Source organism: Manis javanica, chromosome 4, assembly GCF_040802235.1.
Source record: "Manis javanica isolate MJ-LG chromosome 4, MJ_LKY, whole genome shotgun sequence".
NCBI classification, from domain to species: Eukaryota; Metazoa; Chordata; class Mammalia; order Pholidota; family Manidae; genus Manis; species Manis javanica.
The window spans coordinates 4,673,352-4,689,635 of record NC_133159.1 but is presented as its reverse complement, the minus strand read 5'-3'; the positions used below and the strand labels follow the sequence as shown (position 1 = coordinate 4,689,635).

Here is a 16,284-nt window from a genome sequence, read left to right as displayed (position 1 = left end):
ACAATACGTTTTATGAAAATTGAGCTGTGCACTCATGCTAGCTGCACTTTTCTGTACATATTTATCCTTCCATAAACTTTAAAAAGGCTAGCCAACAGAGATGGTAACAATAAAACAACAGTAGCCACCAAGTCCACTCCTATTCAGGAAGCCCCTGCCTGCCTCACACCAGCATTTCTAAATGTGGGGAAGGGAGCCTGCTGGCGGTGGGCAATGGCGTGCCAGGGAGCTGTCCTGGCCTGCATTCCTACCTCCGGGAAGGGGCCATTTCCACTTGGTACCATTCAGACCAGGAGAAAAAGCAAAGTTGTCTAAAATGCCTTTATTTCCATTTTCCAGGAGATTGAGAAAATACCACTTGACCACATAAAAAACAAAGGTGTTTTCTTTTGAGGTGGCTGGGGAGTTGAGGGGCGGAGGGATGGCCTTTGCTCACAGCCCGCGACAGTTCCGAGAGGCGGGTTGTCCTGCCCTCCCTGCGGGCGCCCGCGCTGCCCAGCGGGGTGCAGGGCCGGGTGGGCCGGAGCGGTGCGCGGGGTGCGGGGCGCGCGCGGACCCGCAGCAGGGGGCGGGGGCGGAGGGCGCGGGGCGCGCGGAGGGCCGGCGGGAGGCGGGGCGGGACGGGGCGCGGAGTCCAGCCCCCCGCAGGCGGGGCCGCCCGTGGGGCCCCTCCCGCCGCCCACCTGCCCCGCCCCGCCTCCCGCCGCCGAGGGTCCCGCGGCCCCGGCGCTCCGATCTGCTCGCGTCCGCCGGCCCGGGCCCGTCCCCCGCCGCCCCGCGCCCCAGGCGGGCCGCCCGCCCGCGTCCCCGGCCGCCCCGCGCCGCCTCCATGGGTGAGTCCTGGCCCCCCGACCGGCCCCGCCATTCAGGCCCCGGGGCGGGCGGCCTCCGCGCCGGCTCCGGGAGGGGCGCGGGCGGGGGGCGCGGCGGGCAGGCGCCGGGCGGGGGGCTCGGCCCGCCCCTTCTCTGGGGAAGACCTGCCCGGGCTGGGGGGCGGGGGACGCCGGTCCCGGAACCAGGCGCCAGGGGCCAGACTGTCCTCTGTGCTGGGGCCGCGCCGGCAGCGCCCCTTCGCCCGGGCCTGCGTGCTGGCCCGCAGCCTCTCCCGCCCCCTCCCTGTGCCCGCCGCCGCTGTGCCCAGCCCCTAGGAAGAGAGGCAGCTTGGGGGGGGCCAAATTCTGGGTTAAGGATGGACAGCGGAAGGGTTGTCCAGCTATGGAGGCAGTGATGTGCAGGGCAGGGGCAGGAAGGCCTCCTGGACCCCTGGGGTCCCCCTTCTGCCAGCAGCCCTGGAAGGCTCCCCCAGGAAGTCTGGGGCTCCACAAGGTCACTGAGCCTGACTGGTGGAGCGGAGGGAGGGAGGGAGCAGCTTATTTCCAAAGACGTTTTCTCCCCCTGGAATCTGGATAATTTCCCTGGGGAACTGCAGCAAGAAAAGGGCTCTGCACAGATTCCCATGCAGATAAGTTGGCATTTAAAAGAGAAAGGGACAGTGACCTCCTTTGGAGGGAGGACTGAGGAGCCAGCCCCACCCGTTCTCTGGTAGGGGGGCCTCTGGGGTCCCTGGGAGCCTGGGTACCTCCGCCTGGGACACACCCTGCCTGGACCCCTCCCAGCTGATAACCCTCTACTCCTCTCTACAGATAACCGGAGCCTGGCGCAGGAGAAGGGACCGCGCTGTCAGAATCCTGACTGCATGGACAAGGCGTGGGCAGCCAAGGTAGGGAGCCTGGAGAGCCTGGGAGCTGCCAGGGCACAGGGGACAGGGCTCTAACCACCCTCTCTATCCCGGAGAGGGTCCCTGGCAAGGCTGCGGCTGGCTGGGCCACTGTAATTTAGGTTCAGGGTGGGCAGGGCCACAGGGTGGCTGGTCTAGCGGACAAACCTAGGTTGCCTCAGGAAGAGCAGGGTGGGGGGTACTTTGGCAAGGGCAGGGGAGCAAGGATGTCCCAAAGCTCTTCCTGCACTTCAGTCCTTGCAACCACCCTGAGGGGACAGGAACTACGACCCCATGTCACTGATAAGGAAGCTGAAACTTAGCAAAGAAAAGGACCTCCCCACTAAGGTTCTGGCTCAGTGCCCAGCTGGCACCCTCTCTGCAGCACTGGACTACTCTTTAGGCCTGGGCATGGATTGGGGGTGCTCTGGGACTTCATGAGAGTGACTGCGGCTCTGGGGATGACCAAGGGAAGAAGGGACAAACCGGTCCTGGGGTGCCAGGGCTTGGGAGCCGGGAGCCGCTCAAAACAGGAGGAATAAGGATAAATATATGACAGGGCACTTCTGCCTCTCTCGAGTGGGGCTCTGTGCCACAAGCACTCTGTGCTGTATGCACCACTGCGGCAGCTCTGCTAGGAAGGCATCATCACCCTGTTTTCCAGATGAAGATACCAAGGTTCAGAGAGGTCCTGTGACTTGGCCCAGACCCCGAAGCTCAGGAGAGACCAAGCCAGGGCTTGACCCAGGTTTGGGCCCTCCCAGCACACATTTGAGTGGCAACAGGAGTAAATGCCACAAGTTAATGTGTCAGGCCCAGGCTCTGAGAACTCACTGCCTCCTCCCTCTGGCCTCCCGAGGTCTGTCCTGTCATTATTCTCGTTGATAGATAAGGAAACTGGGGCTTGGAGAGGTGGTGGCTCATGCAAGGACACATCACTAGGATGTGGTAAAGTTGAGATTTGAACCCAGAGCCCTGATCTGTATAATACCAGAGCCTATGTTCCTAACAACTGTGAACTCAGCTCTGCCAGCTGCAGGAAATTGAAAATGCCACCCTCCCACTCCCCCAGCTCTCCCTACCACCCCCCTCTGCCCAGACACATGCGCATACATTCTGTACAGGAAGACCACATTAGAAGGAACGCGGAGGACTGTTCTGGAGGCGGGGAGAGGTGGGGGAGGCTTCCAGTTGCCGTGGTCACCGGGCAAGGGGGTGGCTGTGATGTCACATACAATCTGCTGGCGCGGATGGTGCCTGGCATTGGGGTTCTGGTCTTGGCTGGTTGTCTCTCCCCAAGATGGGGGCTTCTGGTGATAAACTGGCCTCAGCTACCCCAAAAATACATCCAGCCAGGGGCCTGCAAGGCCTCGGGGCCCATCCTGTGGCAGGGAAAGGCCCACAAACTGTCAGAGGCCCTGGGCAGGGGTAGGAGGGCCTGACTGCTCAGAGGTGAGGCCGGTGATACAAGAGCTGGTCTTGGAGCAAATGTAGGCCCTCTGTAGCCTCCAGGTCCCTGCTCCGGCCCAGCCTGACCTGCCTGGAACTCAGCATGGCTGACATTGGCATCAGCAGTCAGCAGATCACCCAGCCTACAGGGGCAGACCCCAAGCCCTGGCACCTGTGGGACCCATGTTGGGGCATTGGGCACAGCCTCACTTTGGGGACAGGGATCCCTGATGATCAGGGACAGGAGGGTCACTCCCGGAGGACATCTTGGAGAAGGTGGCCTCTGGTGGAGGTGAAAAGGTGGATAGGCAGAGCGTAAGGCAAGGTGGTTCAGGAAGGGCAAGAAAAAAGGGCCCATAGGCAGGTCTTACCAGGGGATGAGCCGGCTGAAGCAGAGGCTCAGAGGAGGTGAATGAAGCTCAGGTTTTGTTAGAAAGAGCAGCGAAGAATGTCCTTATTAATTTTTTTTCTGTTTGCTTTTTATTAATTGAAGTGGAGTTGACATTCAGTATCATAGCAGTTTCGGTTGTACAACAAAAGAATGTCCGTATTGTTGTTGGTAATAACTACCACTAACTGAACATGTTTATATGCCAGGTGGGGTGTTAGGCCCTGTTGCTTGTCTCACTGAACCCATGAGGGAACCTCTGGAGACACGTGTTGGTTATTCCCCCATGACACGTAAGGGGACTGAGGCTCAGATGGGTGAATGAACTTGCCCACGTCACACAGCACCACAGGCAGGGCTTGGTCTGGGGTGACAGCAAGCACCTCCTTCCTTACAGTCCTTCCAGCCTTGTAGGAACGGTTAGCAGGATGTGACTAGCCTTTTGAAGGAGATGATGTTATTTATTCATTCACCAAATCAGCTTGAAGCATCTGCAGCGCCAGGCCCAGTTCTCAGCCCTGGAGCTCCCCAGGAAACAAACTGTCCTGCCCTCCTGGAGCTGACATTCTACTCCCCTGGGAGGAGGAGAGAGTAAGGACTGGGATTTGCCAAACTGGACCCCCTGGCTGCCCCGGCGCAGAGCTGTCTTCTATCAGAACTGGACCCTTTCCCTTATGGACCCACCCTGGAGGTTTTGTTTGAGCCTTTTTAGGGTGCTGGGGTGTCAGATGAATTGCTGCCCCACCCCTAGAGAGGGATAATAGGATGGGCTTCCTGGAGGAGGCTGCTGGTGTCCCGAGGAATGGAGAGGTATTGAGGTGGAGGGAAGCTGAGTGAGCAGGGGCCTGCAAGGAGCAAGCGGAGTCCGAAGATTTGGGGAGGGAGGCGGAGCTGGACAGGGAGGACCTGAAGTCGGGGAGGAGTTTGGACCCCCTGCCTCAGACCCCAGGAGAGAAGTCCCCGTCCCTCTGTAGGATGAAAGTGTGTAGAGTAGCCCACACCCGTGAGGTCCGTGTCAAAGCTCATCCCTCTCCAGCTGTGTGACCCTAGGCAAGTCACTACACCTCTCTGAGCCTCAGTTTTCACACAAGGAAATCTTCTGGAATTGTGGTGAAGATTAAAACAGGGCTTGTATGTGAGGTGCTTAGTGGTGTGTGGCCTGCCCTAGGCGTTCCAGAGAATGCTAACTGTGATTATGTGTTCTTCCACAGAGGAGGAGAAAAATTCCTAGGCTTCAGGTGTGCCCTCCCTCCCCTCCATGAGATCTGAGACCCTACCAGGTTCCACCCCACACCCTAACCAGCCCCACCTAGCCTGACAAATGCTTGTGGCAGATCTGTCCTGTTCCCCGGGCAGGCGGAGCTGGGAATCTGAAGGGAGACAGAGGAGGTCTTCACTCCCTCTCTCATGGAGGGCCAGGCAATGACAGAGTGGATATGGCTGCCCTTCTGCAAGGTAACTACCACACAGACAGTGTCTGGACTCCCCGGCTCCTTTCTGGGCCCGTTTGAACTGGGTACTCTGGTCAGAGTCTTTGCAGGGCACCCCAGGGCACAAGGGGACATGGAGGATGGCTGACACTGGCCCAGAGACATTGGGTCACCATTCGAGGGGACAGGAGACTTGGGGGTGCTTATCTTGGAGATGAGTCGCTCAGGGTACCCCGATTCCATAGGGACCACCCCACCGCCAGTGTAGAGACAGAACCCTGAGAAGCAGGGAGGTGAATTGACTTGCTGGGCAAGGCTGAGACTCAAACCAGGGCTGTCTGTTCTTAGAGCCTTCCATTTCTAAGGAGCTGATAGGAGGAAAGGGGGTGCATTTTCCTACACAGCTCCCAAGGGCCCTGGTAGGGAGTGAGTTTTGGTTCAGAATAGGCAAGGGTTTCCAACAGCTGAAGCTGTTCTCAGATGTATAGGCAGTGAGCACCACATCCCTTGCTTGGTATTCAAGCAGAGAGTAGAGGTTGGGTTTAATGACTTTTATTTAGAGTACCCTTTCAGCTTAACAATGGACTGTGAGGTGGCAGGGATGAGTCAGGGGGTGTGTGTCTAGGGAAGGGGTGGCCAGATGAAGACCAGTGGACACAGGGCAGAGGAAGGGGTGGATCTCAGATCCCTGTGGAGAAAGAATGGGCAGGATGTAGTGAATAATAGGAGAGGGAGTCACCTATTCTGGGCAATGCTTTGGGCCTAAGAGGTGGGAGGTCAGGGTGCCCTTGAGAATGGCCAGATTCTGGGGGTTACTGGAGGTGACTGGACTTTTTAGATGCTGGTCATCTGTAGTCAGGTGGCAGTCTGGAGCAAGGGGCAGTACCAGAGAGGCAATGCAGCTGGAATTCCTGGGCCATGGCTAATTTTGTGGGAAGCAGAAGGCACCTGGCTCAAGAGGCAGGGACAGAGGACCCACTACATGTGACCTGGCCAAGATGAGCTGCCCTGGGGTGGACCCAGCCTCAGGGTCACTGCTGCCAAGGAGGGGGCCTGGGAGCCTGGAGACCCTGGCCCGGCGAGGGGCGCAGAGAGGAGCTGCAGTTCTCCTTGGCCCAGATCCGGCCTAGGCCCAGTCCACCCATCTAGCTCGCCCTTTTCCCCCGCTGTGTAATTAGGGAAGGCAGGGTGTGCTTGGGGCGCGTTGCCTGACGACTTCTGCGGAATCCCGCTATTCCCAGACACTCCCCTCGCCCCCAGTCCTGAGCGCAGAGTTATTCTAAACTGGGCAGCTGGAGAGGGCAGCTGGGAACCACCAACGGGCGATTGGCCCCTATTACAGCCATGCAGGCATGGGCCAGGAAAAAGGGGAGCACGGAGACAGGCGGGCCGCTTCTCAGGCGCCATGGAGGGCGCAGTTCCGAATCCAGCGGAAGCGGGCCTGGCTTGGGGCGATTCCCGGGACTGGGCTCGGCCTGCGGGTCCCTCCGCCTGGACCCCCGGGGGCTCCTCTCCGGCCAAGGCGCGCCCTCGCCGGGGACGGGCGAGCTGCTGCCTTCACGCCCAGGTTAAAGGCTAGGGACTGTGAGCTTGCGGAGCTCCGGACCGGCCGGCCCCTCCCCCTGCTCCCGGGCTCCCGGCGCTCCCCGGTCCCGGCCGGCGCGCCGTTGGTACGTCCCGGCCCGCCCAGGTGGTAGCGCCCGCGCCGGCCTACCGTAATCCCCCTATGTCCCGCGCCGCTACCGCCTCCTGTCTCCCTAGCCCGGCGCGACCTCCGGGGCTTTGGCAGCCCTGGCCTGAGCCCCAGCCGCAACAGGGAAGGAGACCCACGTCCCTAGGTGAGTCTTCTGGGGAAACTTGGCGTCCGGACGGCGGACGCCAATATTCCCCCTGAATTAAGGAACAGAAACCGGAGTAGAGGGCCCCACGCAATCCTTGCCCTGCGGGTGGGTATCGGTGGGCGCCACTGGCTCTACCTCCACTTACTGGAGGGCGGAATGGGCTCAAGCTCTCGTCCCACCCCAGTGACTCTAGGGTGGGGCGGCTCGGAGCTGTGGCCGTGAGGAGCCTCTGGGGCCCCAGCCCCGGTGTGAGAATTGTTGGTAGGGCCGGAGGACCCTGGAGGGGCCTCGGCGCAGGGTGGCTGGGAGGCTCCGCCGACCCTGCCCCATCTGGGCGTCCCAGAGTAGGTCCCAGGACGAAGGTCCTCTTGAGGCCGGCAGGGGGCGCGAGAGTCTGGGCCTCTGGGAGTGTGGGCCGCTGGCACCCGTCTGGGGGATGGGGAGAGAGAGCAGGACGAGGGACCCAGGAGGGCCCTGGCCTGCCTCTCTTATAGACGAGGAAATGGGGGCTGAGGAGGCCCCTTGGCCCTACAAATTCCCCAGGAGCCTTCCCTAGTTTTGGGGGGGGCTCTAGGAGGATTTTACTATTCCTCTGTCCTTGGCCAGGGTCCAGGCCACACTTTAGACCCAGAGGGCATCACTGAAGAAAATTCTAGAGAACTGACAGGGCTCTCTTCGCACAGGTGGATAAAGGCAGGGATAGGTGGGCCCCCGAAGCAGGTCATCTGCAGCCCAGGCATGTGGTCTCTCCCCAATTTCCTCCCAGTGAGCCTTCTATATGGTGCTGGAGAAAGGTGCCAGAAGGCACTAGCTGCCGTGCTAGGGTCCTGAGCTCCAGGGTCTGGCACATATGTGCAGGGACTGGGCAGGAGGTGCATTCACGGACTACAACTGCTCCCTCTCCCTAGCACTGGGTCCCAACCAGCCTACTTGCTGGTGAAGAAAGGGCCTCACTGGCTTCTGGAGCCCAGGTGGTGAGCCTGGCCTGTGGAGAGGTTCTGTACATCCCTGCCATCTGCCCAGCACAGGACAGGGCCTGAGGGTAGGCTTGGTCTCCAGGTGGGCCCCAGAACCCCAGGACCGAAGGGGTGAGGCCCAGGCCTAGGGGAAGGGAGGAGCTGGGTAGGCCATTTGCAGCCAGGAGAGCAGCCTGGTGGAGCTGGCCCCGCCCTGGCAGACCTGCCCACGCATGCAGCCACCGCCCCTGGATTCTCAAGGTGCCAGATGGGGCCATGGGGCCAGCTCCGAGGGGAGCTTAGTCCAGGTGGGAAGCCCCTGGGCAGGGGTGTCCCTCCAGCCAGGAAGCTTCAACTCTTGGTTCCAGGCCAGTCGGCTGAGGGCAGTGCATAGAGCTGGCCCCAGGCCTTGCCCCAGACCTGTGGTCTCCTGGACAGGGAGCTCCCTCTCCCACTGCAGACCAGGCTGGGGCCCCAACCTCTTGTAGGGGTGAGGATGTGCACAGGCCTCTGCTTTTCTGGGGCTGGGGGGCAGTGGGAGGGGGCTCCACCTTGGAGACTCCATTATTCATCAGTCCAGCATCTGGTTTCTGGGTATCAGTTTCAACAAGCCAGCCCTGACTCATGAGCCTGAAGCTGGGGCTGGGGCTGGCTGGGGAGGGGCCCAGCCCCAGGGAGTCAAGGGCTGGGACCTCTTTGACCTGAGCACCGGCCGTTTTGGCTGTCTCCTATAGGGAGGACATAGGTACCAGGAGGCCTTCTTCTCCTCTGGTGCGGGGCTTCTCCCCCCCACCCCCAACTCTGCAGGTGCTTTGACCCTGCACTCTTGGCAGCAGGGCCCTGGGCCTCTAAGGAGCAGCCCTCGGCCCTGACTGGAGGAGCCAAGAAACAGCATGACTCAGGGATGACCAGGGCCTGGTCACTCGGGTGACCTCCAGCGAACTGTCCTGGCCCAGCCCCTATGCTCTCCACTTGATGTGACCTGATTACCCCAGACCAGTGGGATCCCCTAAGCTGGCTTTGGGATGTGCCTGTCTCGAGGCCCTGCTGCCCAGAACACCTCTTTAGCTGGTCTTTATGCTCCCCACCCCTGCCTGGTGCCTGAGGCACTTGGGTCCAAAGCACAGGCATCCTTTTGCCCATTTACCAGCTAGTGACTCTGGGGCAAGCCACTTAATGTTTCCAGTCCTCAGTTTCTTTATCTGTTAAGTGGAGATAGTAACAGTATCTCCTTTAGGGCCTTTGAGAAGAGTGAGCAGGACTGCTGCTGGGAGCTGCTGGCACAGGCTGGCACTGGCGAGTACTCAGCTGTTGGCTTTTGGGGCAGCTGCAGGGGCCGGGGCCTGAGCGAGACCACCAGGATTTGGAGTGGAAACTGACCTGCCTGGGCCAGCAGGACCAAGGTCACGGAGGCTGAGTGGGGACAGCTTCGCTAGCTGTCGGTGGCAGGAAGGGACATCTTGGATGAGACCCTCACTGCCTTCTACTGACATGAAGACCCTTCCCTTGCTGTCATTCATCCATTTATCATCCAGTCTACCCCAAGCACCTGCTGGGAGCTAGGCGTGTTCTATGTGGGGAGGTCTGGAGAGGATATGCCAGCAGGGAAGACCGATAATCAAGTGAACAAGGTGTAAAGCAACTTCAGGCAGTAGTAAATGCTGAGGAATAATTCAGTTTAAGAGGATTGAGCTGGAGGCTGAGGGGCTGTTTATTTTGAGAATAGGGTAAAGCTGTCCACCTCTGGAGAGGCAGCATTTGAGCTGGGGTCCAGAGCAAGCCCTGGAAGGCCAGGGGCACGTGGTGTTCCTGGCAGCATGCAGAGGTGAGGTGCTGAGCTTGGGGAGTTGTGGGGAGGAGAAAGGCCAGCACAGCAGCTGGGGAGGTGGGGTGGGAGCTTGGCTGTGTGGGGTTTTATTCTAAGCTGCTAGAGGGCTTTAAGGGAGGAGTGACATGGCTGGGTTTTAGTTTTCAAAAGATCTGCCTATTATGTGGACAGCAGGGGGCTTGTGCTTTGGGAGCAGAGGTGGGCTTCTCATAAGCTGCTGCCCTCCTCAGAGACCCCCACCTTCTTTCCCCGGAGCTGTCTGGGGGGGGTGGGCTGCTGACAGCCGGTGTCCCTCACCCTATGGGTACTGAGGGGTGTCCCAAGCAGTCTGTTCCAGAAGCGGAGGCGGGAGTCTGGCTTTCAGTCCCGGCTGTGCACTTTCATGTCACTTTATTCCCCACGCGATGAATGAGGATCATAGTGCCGCCCTCAATCCCAAAGTGGAAAAGCGCTTTGACCATCTACCGCGGGGAGCCCTGCACTGCACCCCAGTCCTGAGCGGTGTCCTCTCGATCTCCGATGAGCGCCCCCTAGCGATACAGTCGCGGAAGCTCCCGCGTGGCCCCGAGCGCCGGGGGACTCAGCTGGGACCTGGGGGCTCCAGACCTCGGGAAGGCGGAGCTGGGTTGTGGGGTTTTCCTGACGCGCGGTCTCATCCGACTCCTGGGGGCTCCCCAAAGCCAGCTCTCTCCTCCCTTTCCGACCAGCGCGCCGGCCTTCCGCCTGCCGCCGCCACCTGTGGTCACCCGGCCCTCTCCGCCCCGGCTGGGAAGAGGGCGCGGGGTCCCTCGGGCTCGGACTCAGGCGGGGGTCTCTTGGAACTATGGGCGGGAGCTAGGATGACCTCAAGGGGGCCTCTGAGCGCCGGATGCGTGGCTGGGGTGGGGAAGCTGGAGGTCAGAGCAGAGGTGTCCCCGGGGCAGGATGGGGAGCAGGGTCCCCGCACCGGGGGGGATGTGTCCCAGTCCCGGTCCTCCCTCTTCTGCCACCAGGTTCAGGAAGCTGCTTCGGGGGAGGGAGAAGGCGACCCGGGCTGAGGCCCTGGGGGTGGTCTGCAGGACTGAACGAAGGGCCCTCTGAGTCGGGGGTAGGGTGGAGGTCGGGGCGGAGTGGGGCGCCGGCCGCGGTCCGGGCTTCCCCGGCACGGAGCTCCCAGGGCGGGGGCGCAGCTCGGAGCCGGGGCCTGCCGGGGGCGCAGCGGAGGGGCCCCGAGCCGGGCTCCCCCGGGTCCCCGCGCGTTCGGCGGGGCGGGCGGGGCCGCACAATGGCAGGAAGCGGAGCGCCACGCTGTGTCCGGCGGGCGGCGCAGACCGCCGCTTCCTCCGGCCGCCATGGGGACAGGCCCCGGCGTCTCCGGGCGCCGCGCGGCCTCCAGGCCGGGCCCCGGGCTGCCCTCCCGGGACCCCGAGCCCTGCTGGGTGGCAGGCCGCGCCCGCGACGGGGAAGGCCAGGTACGGGGCGGGGGCGCGCGCCTATGCTGGCTTCCCCGTTCCTCGCGGGTCTCCAGGGCAGGAGGGGACTCCCAGCTGCCGAGGCTCCAGCCCGGGCTGCGCAACGCGGGTGCGGGGATCTGGGGCCCTGAGACGTGGCCCCCAGCCCTGCGAGGGCCAGGCGGTGGAGGTCGTGAGCCCACCCCTGGCCCTTTGTGTCCAGCGCTGCCTCCGGACACACCTGCGGGTCCCAGGGCCACCCCTCCCCCTTCCCTTCCTCTGCTCAGGTCCCGCCCACAGCCCTGCTGCTCCTGCCTCCTGCCTCCTGCCCCAGCCCTTGTGTGAGGGGGAAGACTGACTTCTGGTGCCCCATCTCATGGGGGGTGGCCCGGACTCCCCAAAGCGTCCCACTCTGTTATTTGTAAAGTTTGGGTCCATTTGCCATCTTTGGGGGTGCAGTGTGACCGGGCGTTCTGCGGGTAGGCTCATCTCTTTCAGTTGAATCCTGGGAACTTTTGCTCCTGCATCTGCTGGCAGGGGTGCTCATGTCCTCCAGGGGTGGCCATAGTGGGCACAAAGAAGGTGGGAAGTAGGCACCTGGGTCTGAGATAAAGGGCCTAAGAGTCCGGCTTTGGGAAGGAGTTGCCCTTCCTTAAGTGCTGGGGAAACTCCCCTCCCTGGAAGGGGCTGTGGAGACCCTGTAGTTTGGGAACAGAGATGTGAGAATCAGCGAGGGAGCAGACACAGAGCAAGGGGACTCTGCCCACTCCAGCCTCAGCCCCCCAGACCCACTTGAGCCCCTTCTTCCCAAGAATCCCCCAGCCCTCCCATCCTCTGCAGCCAGCCTGGCACAGATGCCCTCTCCAACTCCTTCCAGGCCTCTGAGATGTCCCAACAGCTTCCTTTCGCTGGGAGGGCTTGGGGTTCTCTCTGCAGATCCCTGGAACCTCATCATTAACCAGACCTGTTGAATTAAGTGAGGAAACACCCACCTGGTGTAGATGCTGGGCCTGACCCTGGTGTCCCTGAGCCTGGGGACTGCTGGGACGGTGGAAGCAGAGGAGGGCAGCCACAGGCTGGGCGCTGGCTCCTCTCATTGGTATTATTTGTAGTAACATAATGATAGCAGTAATAATAGGAGGAGGAGGAGGAGGTGCTTCATGGTGTTCTCCAAAGCCCCCCACAGTGCTGGGAAATGAATCTTCTTTAGAGCCTCCACAGGGCAGGGCACATAGTTGGTGCTCAATAAATATTTGTTAACTACTGAATCTGCTGTAAGGAGTCAATCTTTGTGTAGAATCTGCAGTCCATATATTGGATTGGCTTAAAAACAAGATTGTGGCAGAGAACCAGGGGCTTGGACTGGAAGGGTCCCAGAGGTCATCTGCAGGACCCTACGACCTAGCGTGGCTCCTGCCATGTCACCCCACCCACTGGGAAGCCACAGTCTGGGTAACTGGTAGGCCTGCAGCCCCGTGGCCCAGTGCCAAGCATGGCACCAGTGAAAGGAAGCTGTCGGGACATCTCCAGAGGCCTGGAAGGAGTTGGAGAGAGCACCTGTGCCAGGCTGGTTGCAGAGGATGAGGGGCTGCCAGGCTGGCAGACTGGGGGATTCCTGGGAAGAAGGGGCTCAAGTGGGGCAGGTGCCTTCCCCAGAGTCATTGTCAGGCAGAGATGATTGCAGCTGGGGATCCCAAACCTGTAAAGCCGGCCCTTCTGCCAGCAGTATCCTGGGGACCCTGAGGTGGGGGCTGGCAGAGCTGTGGCTGAAGAGAGTGATTTCTAGACTCTCTTTAGCAGCAGACTGACTAAAGGTAGAAACAGCTGCTCTGGTCAGCCAGAGGACTCCCCTTATCCCTGCCTCAAGCCCCAAGCACACACTTGGCCACCCGAGAAGGCTGTGGAAGTGAGAAATGACATTGGGAATCTGGGCCATCATGTCCACAGCCGCCCACCTGGGTCCCAGCTCCACGGAGCAAGCCACCTCCTGAGTCTGTCTCCCACCCCTGGCATTTCTGTGCCTATGTTCTCTTTTCTGTCTGACGAAGGAGTAGGGGTCACAGGGCCCAAACAGCCAGCATCGGACCGTGATTCACTTCCCCTTGTCTCCAGAGCCCACAGGCTGACCCGAGGCCAGCCTCCTTGCATCTTTCCCTTAGCCCAAGAGCTGAAGTGAATGTGATGTGTCCTTGGGGAGGATCCAGTGGAGAGGGGGACACGGTATGGGAGTGGGTGAGTGTGGAACTGGGGTCTGGTCCAGGGAGGCGGAGGTTAGTGGAACACTGGCCTCAGATAGGGACAGGTTGGGGACTCTATGGAGGGAGTTCATGGACTGGCTTCTGGTTCCCTGGAAAAGTAGGGAGCAGAATCAGTGGGGAGTGAGTGAGCAGTGGGAGGTGGAGGGTGGGGAGAAGCCTGAAAGCTGCCCTGGGTCTGGGGAGAGTAGACATGTGAACAGGTCAGTCTGGGGTCAGGTCACTGAGCAGTAGCCCGTGGGCACTGCATGGGCATCCAGGCACCAGCACCTGTCCCTGACTCCTCTTTAAGCACTTTCACACCCTTGGGGTTGGCTCTTAAGGGGCTACACGGGTTCACAGAGCTGAGGGTGAGGGTTTGGGTGGGGGCAGAGGCTTCTGGTTCAGCCATGAGTATTTGGGGGGACCCTTCCTGCCTGCACCCCAGGAAGAGGCCCTGATAGCACTCAGCTTGTGGTTGCCTACTGGAGGTCTCCCCTGCGCGCTCCACTCCTCCCTGGCAGGGCTCTGGTTTTCTCTGTGTCCCCCAGGTTGGATGCACAGTAGGAGCTTGGGAGCCATTTGCAGAGACAAAGAGCACCAGGTGCCCTGTGGGGAATGGATGGTTGGAGAATGAAGAGCAGCCCCCATCAGGGCCAGGACCTGCACCTGTGCACTATGTGGGGCACAGGGGAGCCTGCCTGTGGTGCAGCCCAATCCACCGCCCCCTCCTTCCCTGTGCAGGTGTGCCACCACACCGACTGCCAGCAGCTGCACCATCAAGGACCGCTCAACCTCTGTGAAGCCTGTGACTGCAAGTTCCACAGCACCATGCACTATGATGGACACATCCGCTTTGACCTGCCTCCGCAAGGTGAGTGCAGGCGGGACTCCAGCCTGGCTGCCAGAGCTCCTGGAGTAGCTCAAAACGCCCTGTCTGGGCACAGTGTCTTGGTAACTGTCCGAGCCATGATGAGGACATCAGAAGGACAAGAGTTGACTGTCAATAATGAAACCCAACTACGCTGTGGCCCCTTTTGTTCCACATTTCTTAGAGAAAAAGTTGGGGGACCAGGTGCAGGACCCCATCTTGAGAGTAGACTTGTCCCTACCAGGTGCTGGGTCTGTGTCTCCCATGGCCGTCTCTGCCCCTGGCTTGGGCAGGGCCAGCGCCAAGCAAGCCCCTTTCTTCTCGTCCTCAGCTCGGGGGAACTGGGCAAATCCTCTAGCCAGGCTGCTGGCGAGCAGAGGCCGAGGGAGTGGGGTGGGCAGGTCGGAATGAACTTGTAGCAGGAAACGAGAAACCCTTCCTGCTGAATGGGACCTGGCCCAGGCCCAGTGCCAACTGACTGGGCTGGGATGGCTTACAGCACCCAGGCCTGGCCAGAAATGCCAACCCTTTGTCTCCTTTCTCAGCTGGTCAGAGGGACAAAAGGACTCTCCCTGTGCCGGGGCTCCCTGGGACTTTGGGGGTGATCACAGTGGGGGAGGAAAGGCCTGAGAGAAAGAGTCCAGGGACTTCGCTCCCTTCCTGCAACAGGCCTTCTTTATCCCTATTTTATGGGAAGGTAAACTGAGGCCACAGGTGGCTTGGTCTTGGGGATGGAGAACCCCCTGGGGTGGGGTGTCGTCCCAGTGCCAGGGTGTCTTTTTTAGTATGGGATGAATAAGCAGTGACAGAGAGCTCTCTGCTCACAGAGCTGAAGGCCTTGGCAAGTGTGGGGGGGCGGGGGGCGCTCAAGGAGCAGGTGCTGCCCCTCTGCAGACACCATGTCGGAAGGCTAAGGAGGGGCCCGGGGGGAAGCACACTCCCCCTCCTACTTTACTCCAAAGGCTCTGTCCTGGCCCGGAACGTGTCCACCCGGTCATGCCCCCCACGCACCAGCCCTGCAGTGGACTTGGAGGAGGACGAGGAAAACTCTGTGGATGGCAGAGGGTAGGTGAGGGTCAGTGGGCAGAGCAGACGCCTGAGGGCTCCCAAGGCTGGGCCTTAGATCAGAGACCCAGAGACCAGAGGCTTCAGAAGAGCTGACTGGAGCTCCCTCCCGACCCCTTCAGCAGCCTCCTGGCATCAGACTCCCTAGGACTGGGCACCCCGGGTGTGACTCCCATGTTGGCCACCAGAGAGCGCACAGCCCCTTGTGGGCCCTGGCCTGCCTGAGGACAACTGAGTTGCCTGGTCACCTGGCAAAGAGTGGCCAGCCAGCCAGGGCCCACTCCCATCCCACCCACACTTCCAGCCTCTGCCCTTACTGGCTTCCCTGCAGGGACCCGAAGAGCACAGGCCTGAAACTTTCCAAGAAAGCGAGGAGGAGACACACAGATGTAAGGAGCCCCTGGCTGGCAGAGGGGGCTCTCGACAGCCCCTGCCCTCACTGGCCCCTTCCTTTCCATCCTTGGGGCTGAGCCCATGTGCTCTGACCTCCAGGACCAAGGATGGGGACTGGAATGAGTGTGTCCCTTCCTGGCCACCTTGCCCTGCTCCTGGAGCTCCTCTCCGGCAGGAGGCATGTGGGGTGTTCCCTGAGAAATGAGGGCTGGGGAGATTCCTGCCTCCACTCCCCTACTGGGGCTCCCATCCTGGACCCTGGATTGGGAGGGTGGGGCATGAGGTGTGCAGAAACTAAGAGGCCCATGTGCCCTCAGGATCCGAGCAAGGAGTGCTTCACCCTGAAATTTGACCTGAACGTGGACATTGAGACAGAGATCGTCCCAGCCATGAAGAAGAAGTCGCTGGGGTAAGGCCAAGCTGGGAGGCCGAGCTGGGGGCAGGTGCAGCCTCCTGCATACATGACCGTGTATGTCTATGTGGGCCTGTGAGTGAGTGTGTCCCCCACCTATGGCAGACCCAATGGTGTGGTGTGCACACCTGGGGAGGGGGATGACATGTGACCAGAACCTTCGCACCTGTGTGTACCCACCCCATGTATGCATGGCCCTGGCCCTGGTGTGCAGACCTGAAGGGGTGAGGACATGTATGTAGATGCATGCAAGAGTGTGTGAACCTGTGG

At 60.8% G+C, this 16,284-nt stretch overlaps 1 protein-coding gene across 14 annotated transcripts in view; it reads left to right on the top strand.

Annotated features, from left to right (window-relative positions):
- Nucleotides 1-16,284, top strand: part of PLEKHG5 (pleckstrin homology and RhoGEF domain containing G5) — a 45,029-nt gene that overhangs the window by 20,933 nt on the left and 7,812 nt on the right. For 2 of the 14 annotated variants that reach the window (XM_036999636.2, XM_036999634.2), the window contains exons 2-6: nucleotides 1,644-1,720; nucleotides 14,018-14,147; nucleotides 15,107-15,209; nucleotides 15,541-15,598; nucleotides 15,920-16,011. In XM_036999636.2, the coding sequence (XP_036855531.2) occupies nucleotides 1,644-1,720; nucleotides 14,018-14,147; nucleotides 15,107-15,209; nucleotides 15,541-15,598; nucleotides 15,920-16,011 (460 nt within the window). Of the gene's footprint in view, nucleotides 1-685; nucleotides 834-1,171; nucleotides 1,327-1,372; nucleotides 1,543-1,643; nucleotides 1,721-4,910; nucleotides 5,010-6,669; nucleotides 6,823-9,799; nucleotides 11,061-13,151; nucleotides 13,272-14,017; nucleotides 14,148-15,106; nucleotides 15,210-15,540; nucleotides 15,599-15,919; nucleotides 16,012-16,284 lie in introns of those variants that run through there. The other 12 variants (XM_036999639.2, XM_036999642.2, XM_036999641.2 and 9 more) reach the window with 12 other exon arrangements.